Raw genomic sequence first — 17,779 nt, 5'->3', positions numbered from 1 at the left:
GGACGGCCCTTAGCAAAGGGCCCCGGACCTCGTACTCCCGGAGCACCCCCCACAGGGCGCTGCGAGGGACACGGTCGAATGCCTTCTCCAGATCCACGAAACACATGTGGACTGGTTGGGCAAACTCCCATGAACCCTCCACCACCCTGAAGAGGGTATAGAGCTGGTCCAGTGTTCCACGGCCAGGACGGAAACCGCAGTCAAAACCAGCCAGGTTTTGACTTCAGATAGCTATATCAAATTGCTTGCACAGGATAGAGTTAGAGGATAGAGTTAGGTGGAAACAGAAGATTCGCTGTTGTGACCCCTAACGGGAACAACAGAAAGAAGAAGAAGATATCAAATTGCTTACACACACACAAACTTGTACAGCTGTCTTTGTGAGGACCCTCTCTGACATAAGGCATCCCCAACCCTTACCTTGGCTTCAACCATCACAACTAAATGTCTAACCCCTACTCTGACCTAAACCTGACTCCACCCTGAACCCTAAAACCAAATCTGAACCCTGAAACAGGAACCTTACCTTGTTTATTTGTCTACTCATTGCTTTATGGAAGAACATTGTACATACACACTAGGAGCCACTGTACCAGAGTAAAATTTCTTGTGTCCAACACACCTGGCCAGTAAAGAAGATTCTGATTCTTTTTATGATTTTTGTTTTCTCTGTGCAAACAGTACAACAGAAAAACAGAGAGGCATACAGGATTTACAGAATTACCTTTATTTTACTACACAGACAAGCTGCACAGAAATAAGCATAAAAATAAAACAACTATTAGACGGTGGAGAAACAACAATTAGAAGCTGTTACCGTATACATACCATCAACTTTGGAAAGTCAACTGTAAGTTACAGCGTTCCAGCAACTTTTTGATGACAAGAGGTGTCCCTCCACAGATAACAGCATCTCCACTGGAGGCCAGAGTTCTTCCAAATGGAGATGCTGTTACAGCTGGTGAGACCCACAGGAACAACACAGCTGACAGAACTCACAGACCATGAGAAGGTGGTAGTATTCATTTCACCATAGGACTGGATGTACGGTTTTCTGCTGACATCTACAAGTCAGTGAGACAAATACATGAAGGTTAGTTTAAGTGCATAGAAATATTTGTGTGGTGTGACTGCAAATTATTAATGTGATTGTCTTACAAGTAAAATGAACATTCTCTTCTTTCCTTTGATGTGTGTTCAGGACCCCAGAAGAGGCAAAGATAATAATTAGTGATACAATAACCTTAAAATGCCAGATCTCAATAATGGTTCAAAAATAATTTCATAATACTGCAGACTTGAACTACATGGCAGCAGTGTAGTAAAAGTTTCAGACATGTAACATTATGCTGCCCTCTTTTGGTTGGACCTCACTGACTACATGAATTCAAACCATTTTACTGCAGATTGTATGCCCTAGACTCGTGATAATGGCCACCACCCACACCTAATAAAGGATTACTAAACACCCTTATGTGTTCTCATCTTTACTGCTTCTAAGATTACGTTACCCTCATGACACCAATAAAATCAGGGTAATTTAATTGTAAGAGGGAGCTAAGAGGGAGTGACATTTTAGCAAATGCATTTTAGTCTTTATTAAAATTAATCTTTTACATGTAGTCACTGATATGGCTTTGAACTCAAGAAGTAAAGAGGAGTGTCCACTGTTTCCTTATGTGCACCTCATCTTCCTAGTTTCCCAGATCCTCCCTTAGCTTATACTGACTGAACTTTGACCCGTAACCTTCTCCTTTTGTTGAAAAAAACAGAGTCATAAAGCAATTTAAGGGTATACTAAAGAGACCTTCACCCCTATTGTGTACTTTGACTTTGTCCACCTAGCCACAGTATATGCTGTCCCCGATAACTCTGAGCTACATGGTTGACTCTTTGCCTTCTGACCGGAGTCAGGTTAACCTAACATCTTAATTTCATATCCTTAACAGATTATATTTCAGTCAATCTTATGATTCCCCTTGACAACAGCTGATATGGTTTATGGACAGCTATAACAGACACAAGCATATTGAGGAGGAAGACTCTAGACTATCTGTCACTGAATTTAATTGTGAAAAGTTGATTTTAGCACTGTTAGCAACTGTACAAATTAATTTAGGATCAAACACAATCGTCCAAAAAACAAATTTACATAATTAAAGTCTGTTTGTTGCCTGACAACCAATAACTCAATCAGGAAGCATGTGGAGCTTAATTCAGTTGTTACTAATTTCATAAATTTCTTTAATAGCCATGTTGTGTCTGTCTTTATAGCCGTTCACTTCAAATGAGGCAGCAAAATTGGCCAAAGGGTAATTTGTGATTGGGTTTTTTACTGATCTAACAAAATTAATTTACTTGTGGTGATTACTTTCTCAAGATGTTTGCAGAGTAGAGGCACATTTAATCAATTCAAAATACAAAAGTCATTGCAGGATAACTCTAGAGCAAATGCAAACTAGAACTGTTCTCTGGTTTACAAATTAAATGTCATGTAACTGATATATTACAAAGTAAAACTGATTTTTTGATTACAAATTTTAAATTCATTAATTAAAGTATATCTAAAAGTTTCATACTCACCAAGTAAATGCTGGAAACAAGACTCACTTTAGTCATTAATTTTGAAAGCACAGGCAGAAAACAGAAAAACGGCCAAATGAGGAGATGTGAAACATGTGGAAGTGTGAGAAAAAGCAAGTCAAACAAACAGATGGTAAGTTGTTGAGAAAAGCAGTTAATGTGCAAGATTTTTAAAAAGAAGAGAAGACAGATGTGAGCAGACTGGAGTCTGTCCCCAACTAATGGCAGACGCCTGAAAGATGGCTGTTTAAGACTACACAGGGGAGAGAAAAAATTAATCATTACACTAACAGTAAATATGTAACTGATTCAAGCCCATAAAACTTCATTCTCTTTGACCAAATACAGGCACATGACGATGGGATAGAATCATACAAGATAGAGCAGTCAATACCGTATTTCTCAAAACACTCTAGATTGGTCCCTTTACACTTTTTCAGGCATTCAATGCCTCCTACCTATGCTTTCATATTTTCAAACATTATATAGAAATATACCTCATGTGAGGCAGAGGCAGTTCAAATGAACTAATTAAATATCAAAATGGACAGACCATTTTTCACAAGTGATGCACTCAAGAAGTGTAAGTTAAACACTTCCTGTTCTTTTTTACTTTCACTATAATAAACAAAGAACCTGTTGGATTTATTTTAAATTGTTTAAATATGTGTAATTGGCACATAATTTACCCTAAAGGTCCCCCCAAAAAATATTATATTAATTTAGACATTGTTTCATGTAATAGTAACAATTGCATCTGAGCCGGCAGCATAATCCGAACTGTCCGATTGCATTTATCATTAGCCTGAAAGCCTAGAAGGAAACAACTTCAATTTAGTTAAACACATTTGGACTTTGAAGAAGACTAGTGTGAGTAATGCACTTTGAAAACATAACTGTAGTAAGTAGTGATGTCTATTTTACTTTGGCAGAAGAATTTTTACATTTTCATGGAAAAGCTCACCTCAAATACAACTCAAACAGTGAGTTTTCTTTTTTGTAGCTGTTTTGTCTCTGCAAAGATTGTTAACTTGAATAATAATTTTCTCAGTCAATTAAAACACAAGGGGAACATGTGCTTTCTCACAACTGGTTAGTCATAACAAGAAGATACATTTAACATATTTACATACAAAGTAATAAAACTAAATCTTTTTGAAAACAAAAGTGAAAGCAAATCCATATTTGCTCTGCAAATGTACTTTGGTTGTGGTGCTGGTTTATAAGAGTAGTAACCTGAAAATATTTATAAAAAAATACAAATCACTGCAGCGGAGCAAAGTAACACAGCAGTTACATTTACCCAAGTTCTACATTGAAGTACAATTTTAAGGTGATTAGTCATCAACCGGAGAATTGCCATTAATGCAGCTACATTTCTGAATGAAGCAACATATATTTAAGCCACATTTATTTTACAGCAGCAGTTAGTATTTACTTCATAATATAATATATTGCATACTTAACTGTATTATTTATAAAGGCGCGTTTCTCGTGCTTTAGTATTTGACCTTTATGAGTTCCCGTACTGCTGAAGCGGCGTTGGTTGATGTGTGAGTAGCTCACTAATGTCTTCTTGAGTATATTAGCTGATATGACCTCTATGGGATATAGAAATAACACTTCTGTGTGCTTCTACGTGTAACATACAAAGTTACATTAACAAGCTAATGTGGTGAATAGCTTATTAGAGTCCCTGGTCGTTTTTAATCATGCTAGCGAACGAGACTTCCCAGCTAGCTTTCGCATTTTGGCCGTTAGCTACATAAACACCAATTTTAGCTCTCAGTACAACTTTAGCTATGATATTGAATAACAACAGTTAACCTGTGGTTAGCAGTGTTTTGCCAAGCTACTAGTTAAAGAAAGGGTAATATTTGTTACCATTAGTGTTAGTGTCTGACTTCAATGGCAATATACCCCCTTTACATTAACTGAGCTAAAATAAAGTAACGAGCTCTTGCATTGATTTTAGATAGTAATTTAAGTTAGCGTTAACTGAAGTTATTAGAAGCATGCTGGGTCCATTGTTGTGACCTACCTTTTATTAACGGCAAATAACAATAGAGTAACACTGAAGGATGATAAATCTTTAGTTACAATCTGTTACAGGTCAAAATGGCAGAGTTACCAACACTAGAGAGTCTGCTAGAGATGGGTTTTGATAGAAACAGAGCGTAAGTGACACCAAATTAATCATGATTAACATAGCTCTCAGATTTGAAACTGGTTTAAGATAAAATCAGACTCTTTGCCCCTTTTTGTTGTTGTTTTCAGGGAGAAGGCAGTGGCCAACACAGGAAACCAGGGGATAGAACAAGCCATGGACTGGTGAGTGTAACACACACATGAATAAACATCATCAGTTTAATCAGTCCAGCTCGCCACTCCCAGGAGAAACCAGCTAGTGCTTCTCATTTTCAACATATTTTTAATCCTGGTAATTGCCCTTGTCTTTCCTCTGTGATGCACTTTCCTCAGGTTAATGGAACATGAGAATGACCCAGACATTGATGAGCCCTATGTACCGCCTGTGGGAAACGTCCTGGGCGGAGAAGCAGACAGCCAGTCCAGTACAGATCAGTCGACACTAGGAGACACCCCTGAAGGTAAGGATGTGCTGTGCTTTTTGGGGGCAAGAAGGACCCTGGTAATGTTTTGGTTGTATGTTAGGGGTCTTTGGTATGCTGTGGAATGAATTTGGGACTGATCAGACGCCTCTCAGATGGTATGCCATTTAATGTGTGTAAAATGTTTGCATAGTTCCCTAGGTAGGCTAGGACTTTATTGATCCCACAATGAGGAAATTCCTGTGTTCCAACAGAGTAGCAACAAAACACCATAAGAACAAACACCACACACATATCTTGAGAAACAGATTCCAAAGTACCTAAAACCAAACAGAATATAGTATTTGAGAGACAATCAAGAACAAGAATGATCCTCCCACAATGAATCCCTGAGAACAAATCTAAATACCTAAGAACAAGACAAAATATAGTATTCAAGAAATCAAGGACAAGAATATAACTCCCATAATTAATCCCACAATGGGGTAAATACCTGTATTTCAGCCATGAGGATCTCTGAAAAACTACTCAAAAATACCTAAAACAAGACAATATAAAGTATTCAAGAGAAATCAAGGACAAGATTTTACACTTGTGCATATTTACAATACATTTTACCCCTAGGAGCTGAGTATTGCACCTCAGTTGACTATTACATAGTCCCTCATAATTTCACCTAGTTTATCACTGCATTGATGTATTGTACAGTCTGATAGCTGTGGGGAGGTAACGCTCCTTCTTGCACTGGGGATGTAGCAGTCTTGTGCTAAAAGAACTGATCAGAGCCTCCACTGTGTGGTGCAGGGGATTGGAGGGGTTATGCATGATGGATGTTAGTTTTGCCAGCATCCTTCTGTCCGTCACCTACTTGATGAAATCCAGAGGGCAGCCCAGGACTGTATATACTATGAAACAATATAAACTTATCTACTGTCAAATGTTTTATCACTTATTTTATCCATTAACACTTTTTTGACTGAAAAGATTGACTACATCAGCATATAGTGATATAAACCTGAATATATGTCCAGCACTAAATTCATCTTAGTAAAAATAAGATGCAGTCGCTGTTAACTTGCCAGAATATGATATATCAGCTGGTATGTTTTTGTCTCTTTGGCTCTGTATTCTTCTGGGGGTTTCAGTTTTTGTTCTTTAACTGGCATTACTTCCACCAAGGTGTGTTTGGTTACCTGTTAATGTTTTGTGCTTGAGGTTTCTCTCTTCCTCTGTTTCTTTTTCTTCCACTTCTCATGTGCATTTGTTTTGGCTTCAGAGATAGCAGGTGAGGACAGCAGCTACAGTGAGGACAGTGCAGGTGCAAAGCGGCCAATGACAGAGGAGGAGAAACGTGAGCAAGTTAAGAGGTCAGAGTACGCATGCAGAAGCTTTTGTTGATGATGATAGTGCATTGGTCGTATAATCTTTATCTACAAAACTGTAATCTGAAACAGTTAGGGTCTAGCAGTCAAAAATTATGTGGAAACACAGACACTTAACATGCAAAATTTTAAATAGTGTAAAATTAATGGTACATAAGCTGATGCCTATATCTGTTTTTCAGGTTAGAGGAGCTGATGCGGGTGAAACAGGCGGAGAGAAGAGAGCGTGAGCGGGCAGAAGAGGTGGAGAGGGAGAAGCTGAGGAGGAGGCAAGGCCAAGAGCTTCAGCAGATTCGCCAAAAACTGCAGGACGATGAAATGAAGAAGCTAACTGAGCAGCGTAGGAGAGAGAAGATGGAGGACAAACTGGCAAGGTAAAACCTTTATTAAGACACATTTCTGTGAAATTAAAAGTAGATTCAGCTAATGGTTAATGGGACACTAACCAGCTTATCATGTTTAAGCTGTAGTAAAATGATAGAGTATATTGATGATTAAAAGATGTTTCCACATCTTTTAAAGTGTTTTCTTGATTTCCCAACTGAATGTATTCCAGGAAGACCAATGGGAACATTTTACAAAGGGCAAAAATACTACCCTGATAATCGGACTATAGTATTTATTTTTTACATCATTACTCATTCTTCATGGATTGTTGAAAAATCAAAGATGTGGGCAGCAGTGCAGAGGTATAGAAGGAGGCGAGCAAATCACAGCAGATCCCACAAAAAAATAAAATCACCTACCTGATAGAATGCCTCCCTAGTTATTCTTGAAATAAAGTTAGAGAACAGCAGAAATACTATAATTTGGGAACATTCAGGTGGAAATCCAGAAACACAGGAGCTGGGACCAAAGTGACAAACCTTTCACTGAATCCTTTGAACTGTAAGTGTGTTGTTTTTATTCTTGCCAGGCAAAGGGTTAAAGAGAAGATAGCACGAGACAGAGAGGAGAGAGCGCAAAAGGTGCCCCTGTCATTGGTGTAGTTCAGTTTTCTGTTTTTCTTGTTCTTATCCTGTTTCTCTCTATTAACTTTTCTGTTGGGACCAATCATTTAGATGATTGTTTTCTTACTGTTTAGTTTGGAGGCAGCGGACCCCCAGGCACAGCCGCATCGTCTCAGCCTGCTGAGCCCAGCCCTTCATCACCCACCAGTCAGGGTCCTCCACCCACTAAGGAGTATGATGAGTCCAGGATACAGGTATATCCCTCAGTCATTTGTTTGCATCTTTAGTGCTTTAACAACTGTAGTCACTGAATAGCACTGACTAGAACAGAATTAAATCTGATCCCTCTTAAACAGAACAGACATTTAGGAACCATTACAACTTCTCCTGTCCTCTTCCTTACTGTAAAGGTCCGTCTGCTGGACGGCTCCACCATCAACACAGTCTTCAAGGCCCAGGAGCCGCTGGCGGCTGTGCATGTCTATGTGCAGATGAATGGCAACACACCTGAGGGTCAGGAATTCACGCTGCTGTCACCTTATCCCCGCCACGTCTACACCGACCTGGACATGGAGAAGCCCCTCAAAGAGCTGGGTGAGCAGGGGGTCATGAAACTGAAGAGCGATCACATGCCGCTGTATAATGTAGGGGGGGAAAAAAGTTTATTTCATCCTGTTCCATTTACAGAACTTAGTCAAAATTCTGCAGCAAGAAGTCTCTTAAAATGATCTTGTATGTGAAATGTACTGTTTACACCTGATATTTACATGTGATCTGAATGTTAAAATGCACGCAGAACGCACTGTGACTGGAGTGTGATACAATCGATTACACTATTTGTGAAGGTGGTCTGGTTCACACTCTGATCAGCTCTCATCCAGGTGTGAATGCAGTCTGTGCAGCTTGGAAAAGAAACTGTGCCTATCCAAAACATATGAACTACAACTATGACACTCATAAGAAAAGAAGCAATGCATCAGGTCTTACAAGTGCACCAGCTCCACCTTCCTTATTTGTGTATCAGTGAGAGCCAGTAAGTGTTGGCAGAATCGATACAACCAAAATGCACATTAATTATCATCATGAATGAAAACAGCTCGTGATCAGATGTCATTATCTACATAACATATTCAGATGCAGGTCATGTTTAAACCAGGTGTCAACAGGATCACAATTAACCTGATCAAACATGGGGATTACACTCTGAAAACCTCTGATCATGGATTCTAGTTTCCTTGTTGTGCAGTATTGTAGACATTAATTCATAATTGAAAGGACTTGCATCATTCTTAGAGAATCACACATCACGGACTGTATCTGACCTTTTCCCCAATTTTCCATTCTGCCTTTGTAGGTTTGGTGCCTTCAGCTGTACTTGTTGTTACTAAAAAGTGAGATCAGGAGGATCTGCTGTGAGCCTACCTCGCCACTTCAACCACAACACCAGAGACACCAGGAATAGGGTTGCCACCTTTTAGTATCACTCATAAGCCAGCTACCTGAACTAAAGTACAGATGTAGGCTTGAGGCTGCATTCAGGTGATGTGTAAAAGCTCTAAAGATTAAAAAGGTTGTATGAAAATGGTTTGATTTTTCCAGACTGATTGCAGCGCTGTGACATTGTGGGCTGATGTTACTGGCTAGATTGTCCAGCTCAGTGCAAACACCAATGACCTTTACCAATTAAGAGCTAAGTGAAGATAACTGGCTTCTGACTGATACTGCTTCAACAACATTTATCAAAACAACACAGAAGAAAATGGTTCAAATTTATCCTGATCCCTACATATAAATCTACCCCACAAGACCTACTCAACAGGTTCTGAAAGAACCTAAAATTTAACCCCTGTGATCTTCCTCTGTTTTTGACATTCTACTTTGCCAGTTTTTTTTTTAAATAAGTTATGTCTATGTAATCACCAAGAATATACTTACAATAAAGCTGACTTGGACAACTGTGATAGTGGGCTGAATTTTCTAAAAATCACACAAGACTTTCCTTAAGACAACCTGTTCATATGCTATATTCTTGTGACTGCTGAGCGGGTAGTGTACAAGGAACATTTTAAAGCTTTTTCACTGAAAACAGCTGCAGCCGAAAACAACCCTATGAGAGCAATAAATCAAAATGGTAAGCTTGTGGGCCAGACAGATAAAAAAAAAAGAAAAGAGGTGAAACTCACTGTAACACTGAGGGGAGCTGCAGATTCAGGTGATAATTCTCTATAGGTTCACTAAGAGTGACTGCTTCCACAGTGTAATTTGATATAAAAATGTTTTTAGTAGCTGCTTTGATAGTCTGATTACCAAACTAATCAAGTTATTTAAGAAGACACAGGAGCAAAAGTCCATTGGATAGGTAGGGTGAGCACTCCTGTTTTCATCATAAAGCACTGAAGAAGGCAGTGATACATTGCTAAAATATGAACATTCCCCTATCAAAGCAACTATTTCATGCAAAAGAAATTATATATAGACAACACAGAAGAGATCAGCTGTGACACTATAAAACACCTTTATATACATTAAAAAAAACAGTCTACTGTGTGGAATGGTACAAAATGTCAATCATACATTACCTTTAAAACTGGATAAACTAGACTTAGAAACATGAGCAGAGGGGTCAGCTTGCAAACAAATACAAAAATAGTTCTGATTAAAATGCAGACACTGATGCACTGAGAATGGCCGCCTCTGTTTCCTTTCCTCATTTTTCCACCTCAGAATCAACTCTGAAATGATATATGTTAGAAGAGCTTGATTCCAGCCTGTTATTTTCACAAATCCAGGACAGTGAGGTAACTCGGAGGAAGAATGAAGAGGAAACGATGCTGGGATTCATTTTAGCAGTACTGGACCAGGAGGACACACATGGTTCAGTTTGCTGCTCAGCTGAGAAGTCATCCTGGGTCTTTTTTTTTTTGGGTGCCACAATCACTGCTGCTGTCTTTAGCTGGGAGGATAGTAGCCCTGGTTGTAGTTCCAAGTGTTCTGGTAGCCGTAGCTGCCGTACTGAGGTTGCTGGACACAAATCACAAACAGAACACAATCTTAATGTGTCCTTTTCAGAACACATCCATCCTAACCCAAAACCTCTAAGTCATTCAAGGCATATCGGTTCAATTATAGATTTCCAAAAATTGTTTTTCATCTGAATAATCTATTTTCCAAATGTGTTAAAACCTCAATCGTACCTGGTACCAGCTGCTATATCCCCCATAGCCGGCCTGTGCGCTCATGTCAGCACCCATCACAGGAGGCGGCGGCGTGGTGATGGGAACGTGAGGCATGGTGGGAGGGACATGTGTGGCCACAGCAGAGCCATCCTCACTTTTGATCAGCTTCTCTGCATCCTCATCCCTAAAAATCAAATTATTACTGATTAAATGCAGATCTTCAAATTGCATTTGTCTTAAAATGGGGTCAATCAGACAAAATACTATGACCCTCTATTATATATTAAATACTGCCAGTTAAGAAACATTTGAACTCAACACTGAGTAAGTTTTCTTCCCCCTCTCACCCATTCTCTGCTCCTCTCTTTGTTCCGCCCAACTCCGTCATCAGTTTCTGGTGTCCTTCATAGACAGACAACACACTGCCGAGGACAGAGACAGGCAGTGAAGGACAACATTCAGGTCAGAGACTGTGAACTGTTTGTTAGGCAACATCAGGTTTTATATGAGCAATGGCATTTAAAATAAGTGTAGTGTATAAAAATATCCCTCTGTGAACTGTAGGCCTCTCTGTGAGAAGAGGATCTTGGTGTGTGGGGCGAGAGGAGCTGCCAGGGCTCGTGTCACACACTCCTGCACTGCCTCAGCTGAGGCCCAGGGGTCTCCTGACACCTCCAGCTCCAACAGGTTCAAGTGCAGTTTATCATTATCCTGAGGAAGATGGGGGCAATTATAAACTTCAAAGTTTGTATCTGTCTGAAGTTCCATCTTCTGGCTTTTTAGTTAAGGCACAAACATGTAGGTGCTTATTTTTCATGTGCTGGTACAACACAAAGTATTTGTTACAAAGAATATAAAAGTGTGGAGCACAAATATAACAATGTGGTGCTGATCAAGAGGCAGAAAAATGTAAAAGTGTTAAAACCATATGGAAATGACAGTTTTATGTGATCACATTTTCAGTTATCAGCAATGTTATGGACATTATCCAGGATATTATAAGGTGAGAGGACACTGATCAAAAGCCTGTGACCGTGTTAATGGATGAAATATCTGAATATTCGTTATCTCACCGGACTAATCTCCAGCGCCTCATGTAAAACTCTGCGTGCTCTGCTGGGGTTCCTGCCAAGTTTCAGCAACAGACGAGCCAGCTTGATTGAGTAGAAAGCGTGCAACGTGGGCTTCTCTTTGGATTCGGCCACCGCCTCCAGGAGCAAGGCCTCCGATCGGTCCAGCTGGCCCGCTCGCCTCTCCAGAGCAGCCCTGCGGAGACGGACCACCGCCAGACCTGGCAGATTTTGCTCCAGAGTCTCCAACACTCGCCGAGCCCCAGTTAAGTCCCCTGATGGAGAAAATAGAGCTTTTAATAATGAGCGAGAATCCTACAGAATGTGGAATACAAACATCTGTAATAGTTTTGTTTAAGGACTGATGTGTTGCCTCAAATCTACAGTAAGTTTTGAAGCAATGTTTTCACAATGGACTGCCTTATGTATGTATCTACTCATATAAATATATGGAGAAGAATAAATATTAGAAAGCCTTTCTATACAATGATTTTTAATACAACATCATAGCCTACAGGCCTACAAATGCAGCCAATTTAACTGAAATAGATTTAAGGCTTAGTATAAACACTAAAATCAGTAGTAGTAGAACAGGTTTATATTTAACAGGCTGTTCTCTCGCCTGTCCTGTGTTATGGCTGCACAAATACACAGGTGAACATGATGTAAAACGGGTATTAGGCCCCTAATTTGTCTCATTTACTTGTGAGCTATCACAGAATCTGTTAGCATCTATTTCACTGAATGCATCACAGCATAACTTTAACAGTCCTGAATAAAGCTGTGTCTGTACAGTGGGTGCATGTGCTGTCGTACCGTGCCTCTCCTCAAAGGTGGCCCACTGCATGTGGATGTTGGGCTTGTATATCAGGTGGATCTCACAGGCTCTTCTGTAAACGGCTCGGGCCTCGTCCACACTCTGCGGCTCCAGGTACTGAACATACTGAACACCACACCAGCACGTTAAACAGACACACACCGGTGATCATCTATATGTACATTCAAACTTGTACTTTTAATCTAGACTTTAGACTCACAAGGATTCAAATATTCTCTTGTGTAACGTTCCTGTAAATATGTTGCACACAAACACACTTTTTCTTACCCTGGTCCAGAACTCCTCATACAGAGCACAGGCAATCAAGCAGCGCTCATAGAGGATACGAACCCTGTGGTCATCGTGGGCAACTGCTGCATCCTCTAATCGTTCCTGAGGCTGGGTCATGACCTCTGACCCTTCTGTGGCTGCCTGGTTTGGATCTAATAGGGCACAATGGTGTCAAAACTGCAGATGCTTTTACATGTTTTCACAAACTCCAGACACCACAGAGATAAAGGTGACAAATGACAGCATCTTCATCATGTAGTCACCTTGGTTGGGGTCTTTAGTGTCCTCGCTCAGCTGAGCAATCTCCCAGTCCAGATAGGAGTGCCAGGCTCGCAGCTGATGTCTGTCGAGTGGTTTGACATGGAAGTAGGGCCGCTTGATCTGCAGAAAGGACACGAAAAGGGAGAGAAGACTGCAGATGTAAAGAGCTGTGCAATTTAATTAAAGTGTGTAACCAAAGAATTTAAACCAAACAACAAAACAGTAATAGAGCCAAATAATGTATTGTTAAATTTCTAGAATTGTTAATTTAGGAAGCAAGACCATTAAATATTAACTTTTTCAATGCATCACTGGTTTTGGAGCTTGGCTTCTTTTGCCAAAACTAAAAAATGTGTTGTTACTGGTCAAAGTAAGTTATCAATACAATTCTTCCAATGCTACCAAAGCACAGGTATCTAACATTTCAAATGGTACCCAGCCCTTCACTCAGAGCAAAATCATTTTGATATGAGTTACAAAAAAAGAAACAAAACAAAAAAGTAAATGAACAGGAAAGTCAGGAAAAACACAAGACAATGAGAGTAACAATAATGTAGAGTTGTATAGAAAGAGGAAACAAACTCACAGCATCTTCATAGTGCCATCTGTTGCGCACCTCTCCCTCGTTGTCCTGGTAAACTTTATCCCTGCGTACCAACACTTGTTCCCTGATCTTCTGCATCAGTTCCTCCTAAACACAGAAGAGAAATGATAAAAAAAAAACATGTATGTGACAATGTTAACATTTACTTATCTCTTGAATTTAAACACCTTTATTTTTCTCATTACACTTCATGCTGAAATCCACTCTGGGTGAGTGTGAGGCAGCCGGATGTTACTCACTGTGTCTGTTCCTTCCAGGGTGGTGGGCTCTTCTTCTCCCGGCGGCCTCTCCTCCTCCTCCTCCTCCTCCTGGGCCTGTTCGGCACACTCTGCCTTCTGGCTCTGGCGGCACAACATCCTCAGCTCCTCATACTCCTCCGGGGAAAGCACCTGTTTGGGCTCGTGGCTGCTCAGGTGCTCCTTGAATCTGATAGAGGGCAGGAGGGAAGACAAGAGTAATGTGAAAGAAGAAAAAGAGATGAGGTGTTCAAGTAAGAAGAGAGTATGCAAAAGATTACAATAGCATATTGATTTAATGCTCTCCTTAAAAATGTTTAAATAAAAACAAATCTGAGATACAGAAACATTGCATCATCACTTTCATGTCTCTGAATGGAGGTAGAATAAAAGAGATGACATCAACTAAAAATAACACTTACTACAATAGTAAACCTGGTACTGATAATAATGCATTTTACATCAGTATTTTGTTTCATTAATGTACATAATGAAATTCTGGTTGGGTGCTACTTGGTGGGTGTTTGTGGTCTTACTTGTCATAGTGTGTGTTGTAGAGCTGGGTGGGGACTTTGAGGACTCTGTCCAAGACGGCGGCAGCATTCCTCATGTTCCCCTGCTCCTTCTCCCACTCAACATACAGATCCCAAAGGCGGTCTGAGTGGAAATCTAGACCTGCTGCCGCAACCGCGTCCTCGAACACACTGAGTAATCAGTAAAACATAGCATTTTGCAAACTTCTGTCTGTACCAAATCTCATTCAGACTAAAAATCAAGGACAGATCAAACAAGAGTGTATTGATAGAGTTGTCATAAAAAGGAATTAACAGTGTATCTTCAAAATCGCGTGTATTGTCCAAATATGTTAAAACACACAAGGAATTTGCCTCTGGTACAGAGGCTCTCAATGTGCCTGTAAGTCAACAAGAAATAGGAAAACATGTGCATTTAAAGTAGGAACAGAATAGAATAGTTTATCTGTCATCAACTTTAGAAAAGTTCATCCTGTAAAAATAACTTATGTAACATTTACAGGAAAAAAAGATAAAATAAATGGGATTCTAGCTCATGATCACCAGCTTATCTGCATTTCCCCCCTTATTCTTTTCTTCAGCTTTATTACAATAACCATATGCTCACTAAACTGTACTCAGCACTAGAGGACCTAATTTACAATAAACTGTGGTTAAAAAAGGGTGCTCTTGAAGCAGAAAAGGCAAATTCTGGATGTATGGGGACTATTAACAACAAGTCTTAAACGCGTGCGTGTGTGTTCAAGTGTTTTTCTACCTGCGAATCCGCTTGGGCGACTCAGGCAGGTTCATGTCCAGTGTTCCCAGCAGCAGATTGATGTAGTGGATCCACAGATCTACACTCAGAGGGATTGCCTGAAGGCCCTGTACACACACCTAACACACCACACCACAACCACTAATATTACATTAGCTCACTCATTAAAAAAAAAAAAAAAAAAAAAAAACACTTACAAATCGCACTTAAAATTATTCATAGAGGTACAAAAGAAGGAACTCTCCTGCTTTACCTCTTCTGCTTTGTTGTTGTATCCTGCACGGCGCTCCAGGTCAGCAAATTTCTTCCAATAGCCATAGCAGAGTGGGTAACGAGCCAGAAAGGCCACTAGTGCCCTGCGTGACGCTGTGATGTGACTCTGGGCAAAGGAAAGAAAAGTTAAGTCCAAATATTACATGAGCCTGCAGCAAGTTTTCTGGCCAAAGATCTTGTACAGCCTTATCAGTTTGCTAGAAGTCAATATTACAGAGATGGTAATACATCATTACAGAGTGACAATATGATGGTTTCTGACTTTTTTAAATCTAAGTACCACTGGTTATCCTCAGTCTTTCCACACACCTCTTGCTCGCAGTATTGTAGCAGATCGGTCCAGCTGGTGAAGTCTTGAGGATTGTCATGGGCAGCCTTCCACAGACGCTCAAAGTCAGCAGGCAGTTCCCCATCTTCATCCTCTGCAACTGGAGGGATGGAGAAGGAAGCAGGATCAGGGCCCACAGGAGCCTCAGAGCCCATGGTCGCACTGCCGTTCTCTTCTGACATCTCAGCCATCTCGATTGGAGGAGGTGCTGGGATCTCAGGAGCCTCCATGGCTGAGGAAGGGAGAATTGTCACTGTCAAACAAGTAACTAATAATTTTTGTACTTCTGATCGTGACAAACACACTGCACAAGAATCTCACATCCTGCCCTCTCTACATCCCTGTCAACAAGGAAATCAAAACACAAACACAAAGAACTAAGACAAAACAACTGCTTCATATTTCTGATAGCTATGTTGTCAACAGCACCTGCTTAAACATTTTAACATATTAGACTTTCCTCAACCTTTCCTTTTATTTAGCCTAATCTTCACTCTTCGTGAGGAGGATTGGTGGCTTCACTTTGGACTAAATAAAAACAAACAAGTTCAATAGCAGCACTGGACAAGCAGTTTGTTTTGGGAGGTTGGATTCACTTATTGTAATTACACTGAACCTCCATAGGAGAAGGTTGTTGTTCAAATAAATGCAAGATGGTGTAATGAACAATTCTAGTTCCTCTGCTTCGTGGAAAAAGGTTTGAGATGTTCAGTGCAACATAAACAACAATGCATAAAAATCATGCATTCCAGTAAAGTAGTAGTATGCTCAGTGTGCGGACTTTAGACATCAGTACCTCCACTATCTTTGGGTTGTTGTGGATGTAATACAGCTAGATTGTGATAAACAGTTCCAAACCACTTTGTTAAATATGAGAAGGTAGGTTAGTTAAAGTTAGTTTACAGGAAACCGTGCTGTTTCGTGGTGCCTGCAGTTGAAATCACGTTAGCCTAGCCTAGCTCAAAAAGCTCCAAGTCCACTTGAATCTGTCATTCACAATATCGGAAAATGAAACCAAAGTTCAACTATATCCGCAAAGCGGCACATAACCATGTACTGTAAATTCAGTGATGTTAATCAAACTAACGTTACCTGAAGACTCCTCAAGCTCCCCATTGCCGCTCATCTCCTCGCAACCTACCTCCGCCATGATGGACAACGTCTAAATGACGTCATTGAAATGCGACAAGAGGAACAAATCACAACAGAAACCTTCATAGCGCAACTACCAACTAATAAAATCACAATCGCTGCTATTATACGAGAAATGATAAGTTTGTATAAAGCATCATGTTGTTAATCCAGCATCTACACCAATCGTCTCTCAGATCAGGTGAGCACCGGCGTCTCCCATCATGCCCTGAGCCCTTGCGTTCGGTGGAGATTCTCCTGAAGTGCTGAGCAACACAACTGAGCTTTTACTGTGAAAACTCCAAGCCATCCTTGCATTCGGTGGAGACTCTCCTGAAGTGCTGAGCAACACAACGGAGCTTTTACTGTGAAAACTCCAAGCCACGCTTTTACGCGCCCCTTCTGACGATTTTTACATGAAGACAGAAAAAGTCAAATGAGCACATTAACCACCCAATTCTACTTTCCTCATTCAAACTTTAACTTCAATTAAAAACTACTTATTTTGTCAGATAAATAAGCAAAAAGGCCTTTTCCTTTTTTTATTTTAAAAATTGAAAATGTAGACGTTTTTTCATTATCCGATTTCCCATTGGACTGAAGAGAGAATACACAGATTCGCTACTAATCATTTTTTGGACCGTTTGTCAAATACAACAATGGTGGGCGGTTTTATTGGCAATTCTCACCTTTTCTTGCATGTAAGAATCTTTGGTAGCAGCCCATCAGTGTTTTCTACAGTCGTTTTTATCGTGAGTTACATTACGGAACGTGAATATCATACTACAATGATCATTAAAAAAAAAAACATTTTGGA

The 17,779-nt window shown here is 40.1% G+C and overlaps 2 protein-coding genes across 3 annotated transcripts; one reads left to right on the top strand and one right to left on the bottom strand.

The window, feature by feature from the left end:
* The first annotated feature begins 4,038 nt into the window (after positions 1 to 4,038).
* ubxn1 (UBX domain protein 1) lies at positions 4,039 to 9,430 on the top strand. 2 transcript variants are annotated; one of them, XM_020595051.1, is made up of 10 exons: positions 4,039 to 4,136; positions 4,696 to 4,760; positions 4,861 to 4,914; positions 5,065 to 5,192; positions 6,430 to 6,520; positions 6,718 to 6,909; positions 7,452 to 7,503; positions 7,620 to 7,739; positions 7,896 to 8,079; positions 8,840 to 9,430. In XM_020595051.1, the coding sequence occupies exons 2-10, from the start codon at positions 4,702 to 4,704 to the stop codon at positions 8,878 to 8,880; spliced, it is 921 nt and encodes a 306-aa protein (XP_020450707.1). In that variant the 5' UTR covers positions 4,039 to 4,136; positions 4,696 to 4,701; the 3' UTR covers positions 8,881 to 9,430. The 2 variants fall into 2 exon arrangements, with proteins under 2 accessions (XP_020450707.1, XP_020450716.1); XM_020595060.1 differs by lacking the exon at positions 4,039 to 4,136 and adding an exon at positions 4,366 to 4,453.
* Positions 9,431 to 9,583: 153 nt separating this feature from the next.
* On the bottom strand, positions 9,584 to 17,224 carry LOC109957301 (pre-mRNA-processing factor 39). The gene is made up of 15 exons (XM_020595070.1): positions 16,924 to 17,224; positions 15,813 to 16,063; positions 15,484 to 15,609; positions 15,231 to 15,349; positions 14,477 to 14,644; positions 13,944 to 14,130; positions 13,687 to 13,791; positions 13,103 to 13,220; positions 12,837 to 12,991; positions 12,548 to 12,674; positions 11,735 to 12,006; positions 11,192 to 11,372; positions 11,009 to 11,087; positions 10,680 to 10,845; positions 9,584 to 10,506 (listed from the first exon to the last, which is right to left on the bottom strand). The coding sequence occupies exons 1-15, from the start codon at positions 16,979 to 16,981 to the stop codon at positions 10,435 to 10,437; spliced, it is 2,184 nt and encodes a 727-aa protein (XP_020450726.1). The 5' UTR covers positions 16,982 to 17,224; the 3' UTR covers positions 9,584 to 10,434.
* Positions 17,225 to 17,779: the final 555 nt, after the last annotated feature.

This window comes from Monopterus albus, unplaced genomic scaffold, assembly GCF_001952655.1.
Source record: "Monopterus albus unplaced genomic scaffold, M_albus_1.0 scaffold2.1, whole genome shotgun sequence".
Lineage (NCBI taxonomy): Eukaryota > Metazoa > Chordata > Actinopteri > Synbranchiformes > Synbranchidae > Monopterus > Monopterus albus.
Note: the sequence above shows the minus strand (reverse complement) of the source record. Positions and strands in the feature narration are given on the sequence as shown.

What these genes read in the sequence shown, in the direction of transcription:
- LOC109957301 (XM_020595070.1), bottom strand. Translation starts at nt 16,981, where the DNA reads ATGGCGGAGGTAGGTTGCGAGGAGATGAGCGGCAATGGGGAGCTTGAG. An exon ending in TCGCCCAAGCGGATTCGCAG is followed by an intron (nt 14,645 to 15,230) that starts GTAGAAAAACAC and finishes CTGATTACTCAG; the next exon opens with TGTGTTCGAGGACGCGGTTG. An exon ending in TACAACACACACTATGACAA is followed by an intron (nt 14,131 to 14,476) that starts GTAAGACCACAA and finishes GCCCTCTATCAG; the next exon opens with ATTCAAGGAGCACCTGAGCA.
- ubxn1 (XM_020595051.1), top strand. Translation starts at nt 4,702, where the DNA reads ATGGCAGAGTTACCAACACTAGAGAGTCTGCTAGAGATGGGTTTTGAT. An exon ending in ATAGAACAAGCCATGGACTG is followed by an intron (nt 4,915 to 5,064) that starts GTGAGTGTAACA and finishes CACTTTCCTCAG; the next exon opens with GTTAATGGAACATGAGAATG. An exon ending in GAAGCCCCTCAAAGAGCTGG is followed by an intron (nt 8,080 to 8,839) that starts GTGAGCAGGGGG and finishes CTGCCTTTGTAG; the next exon opens with GTTTGGTGCCTTCAGCTGTA.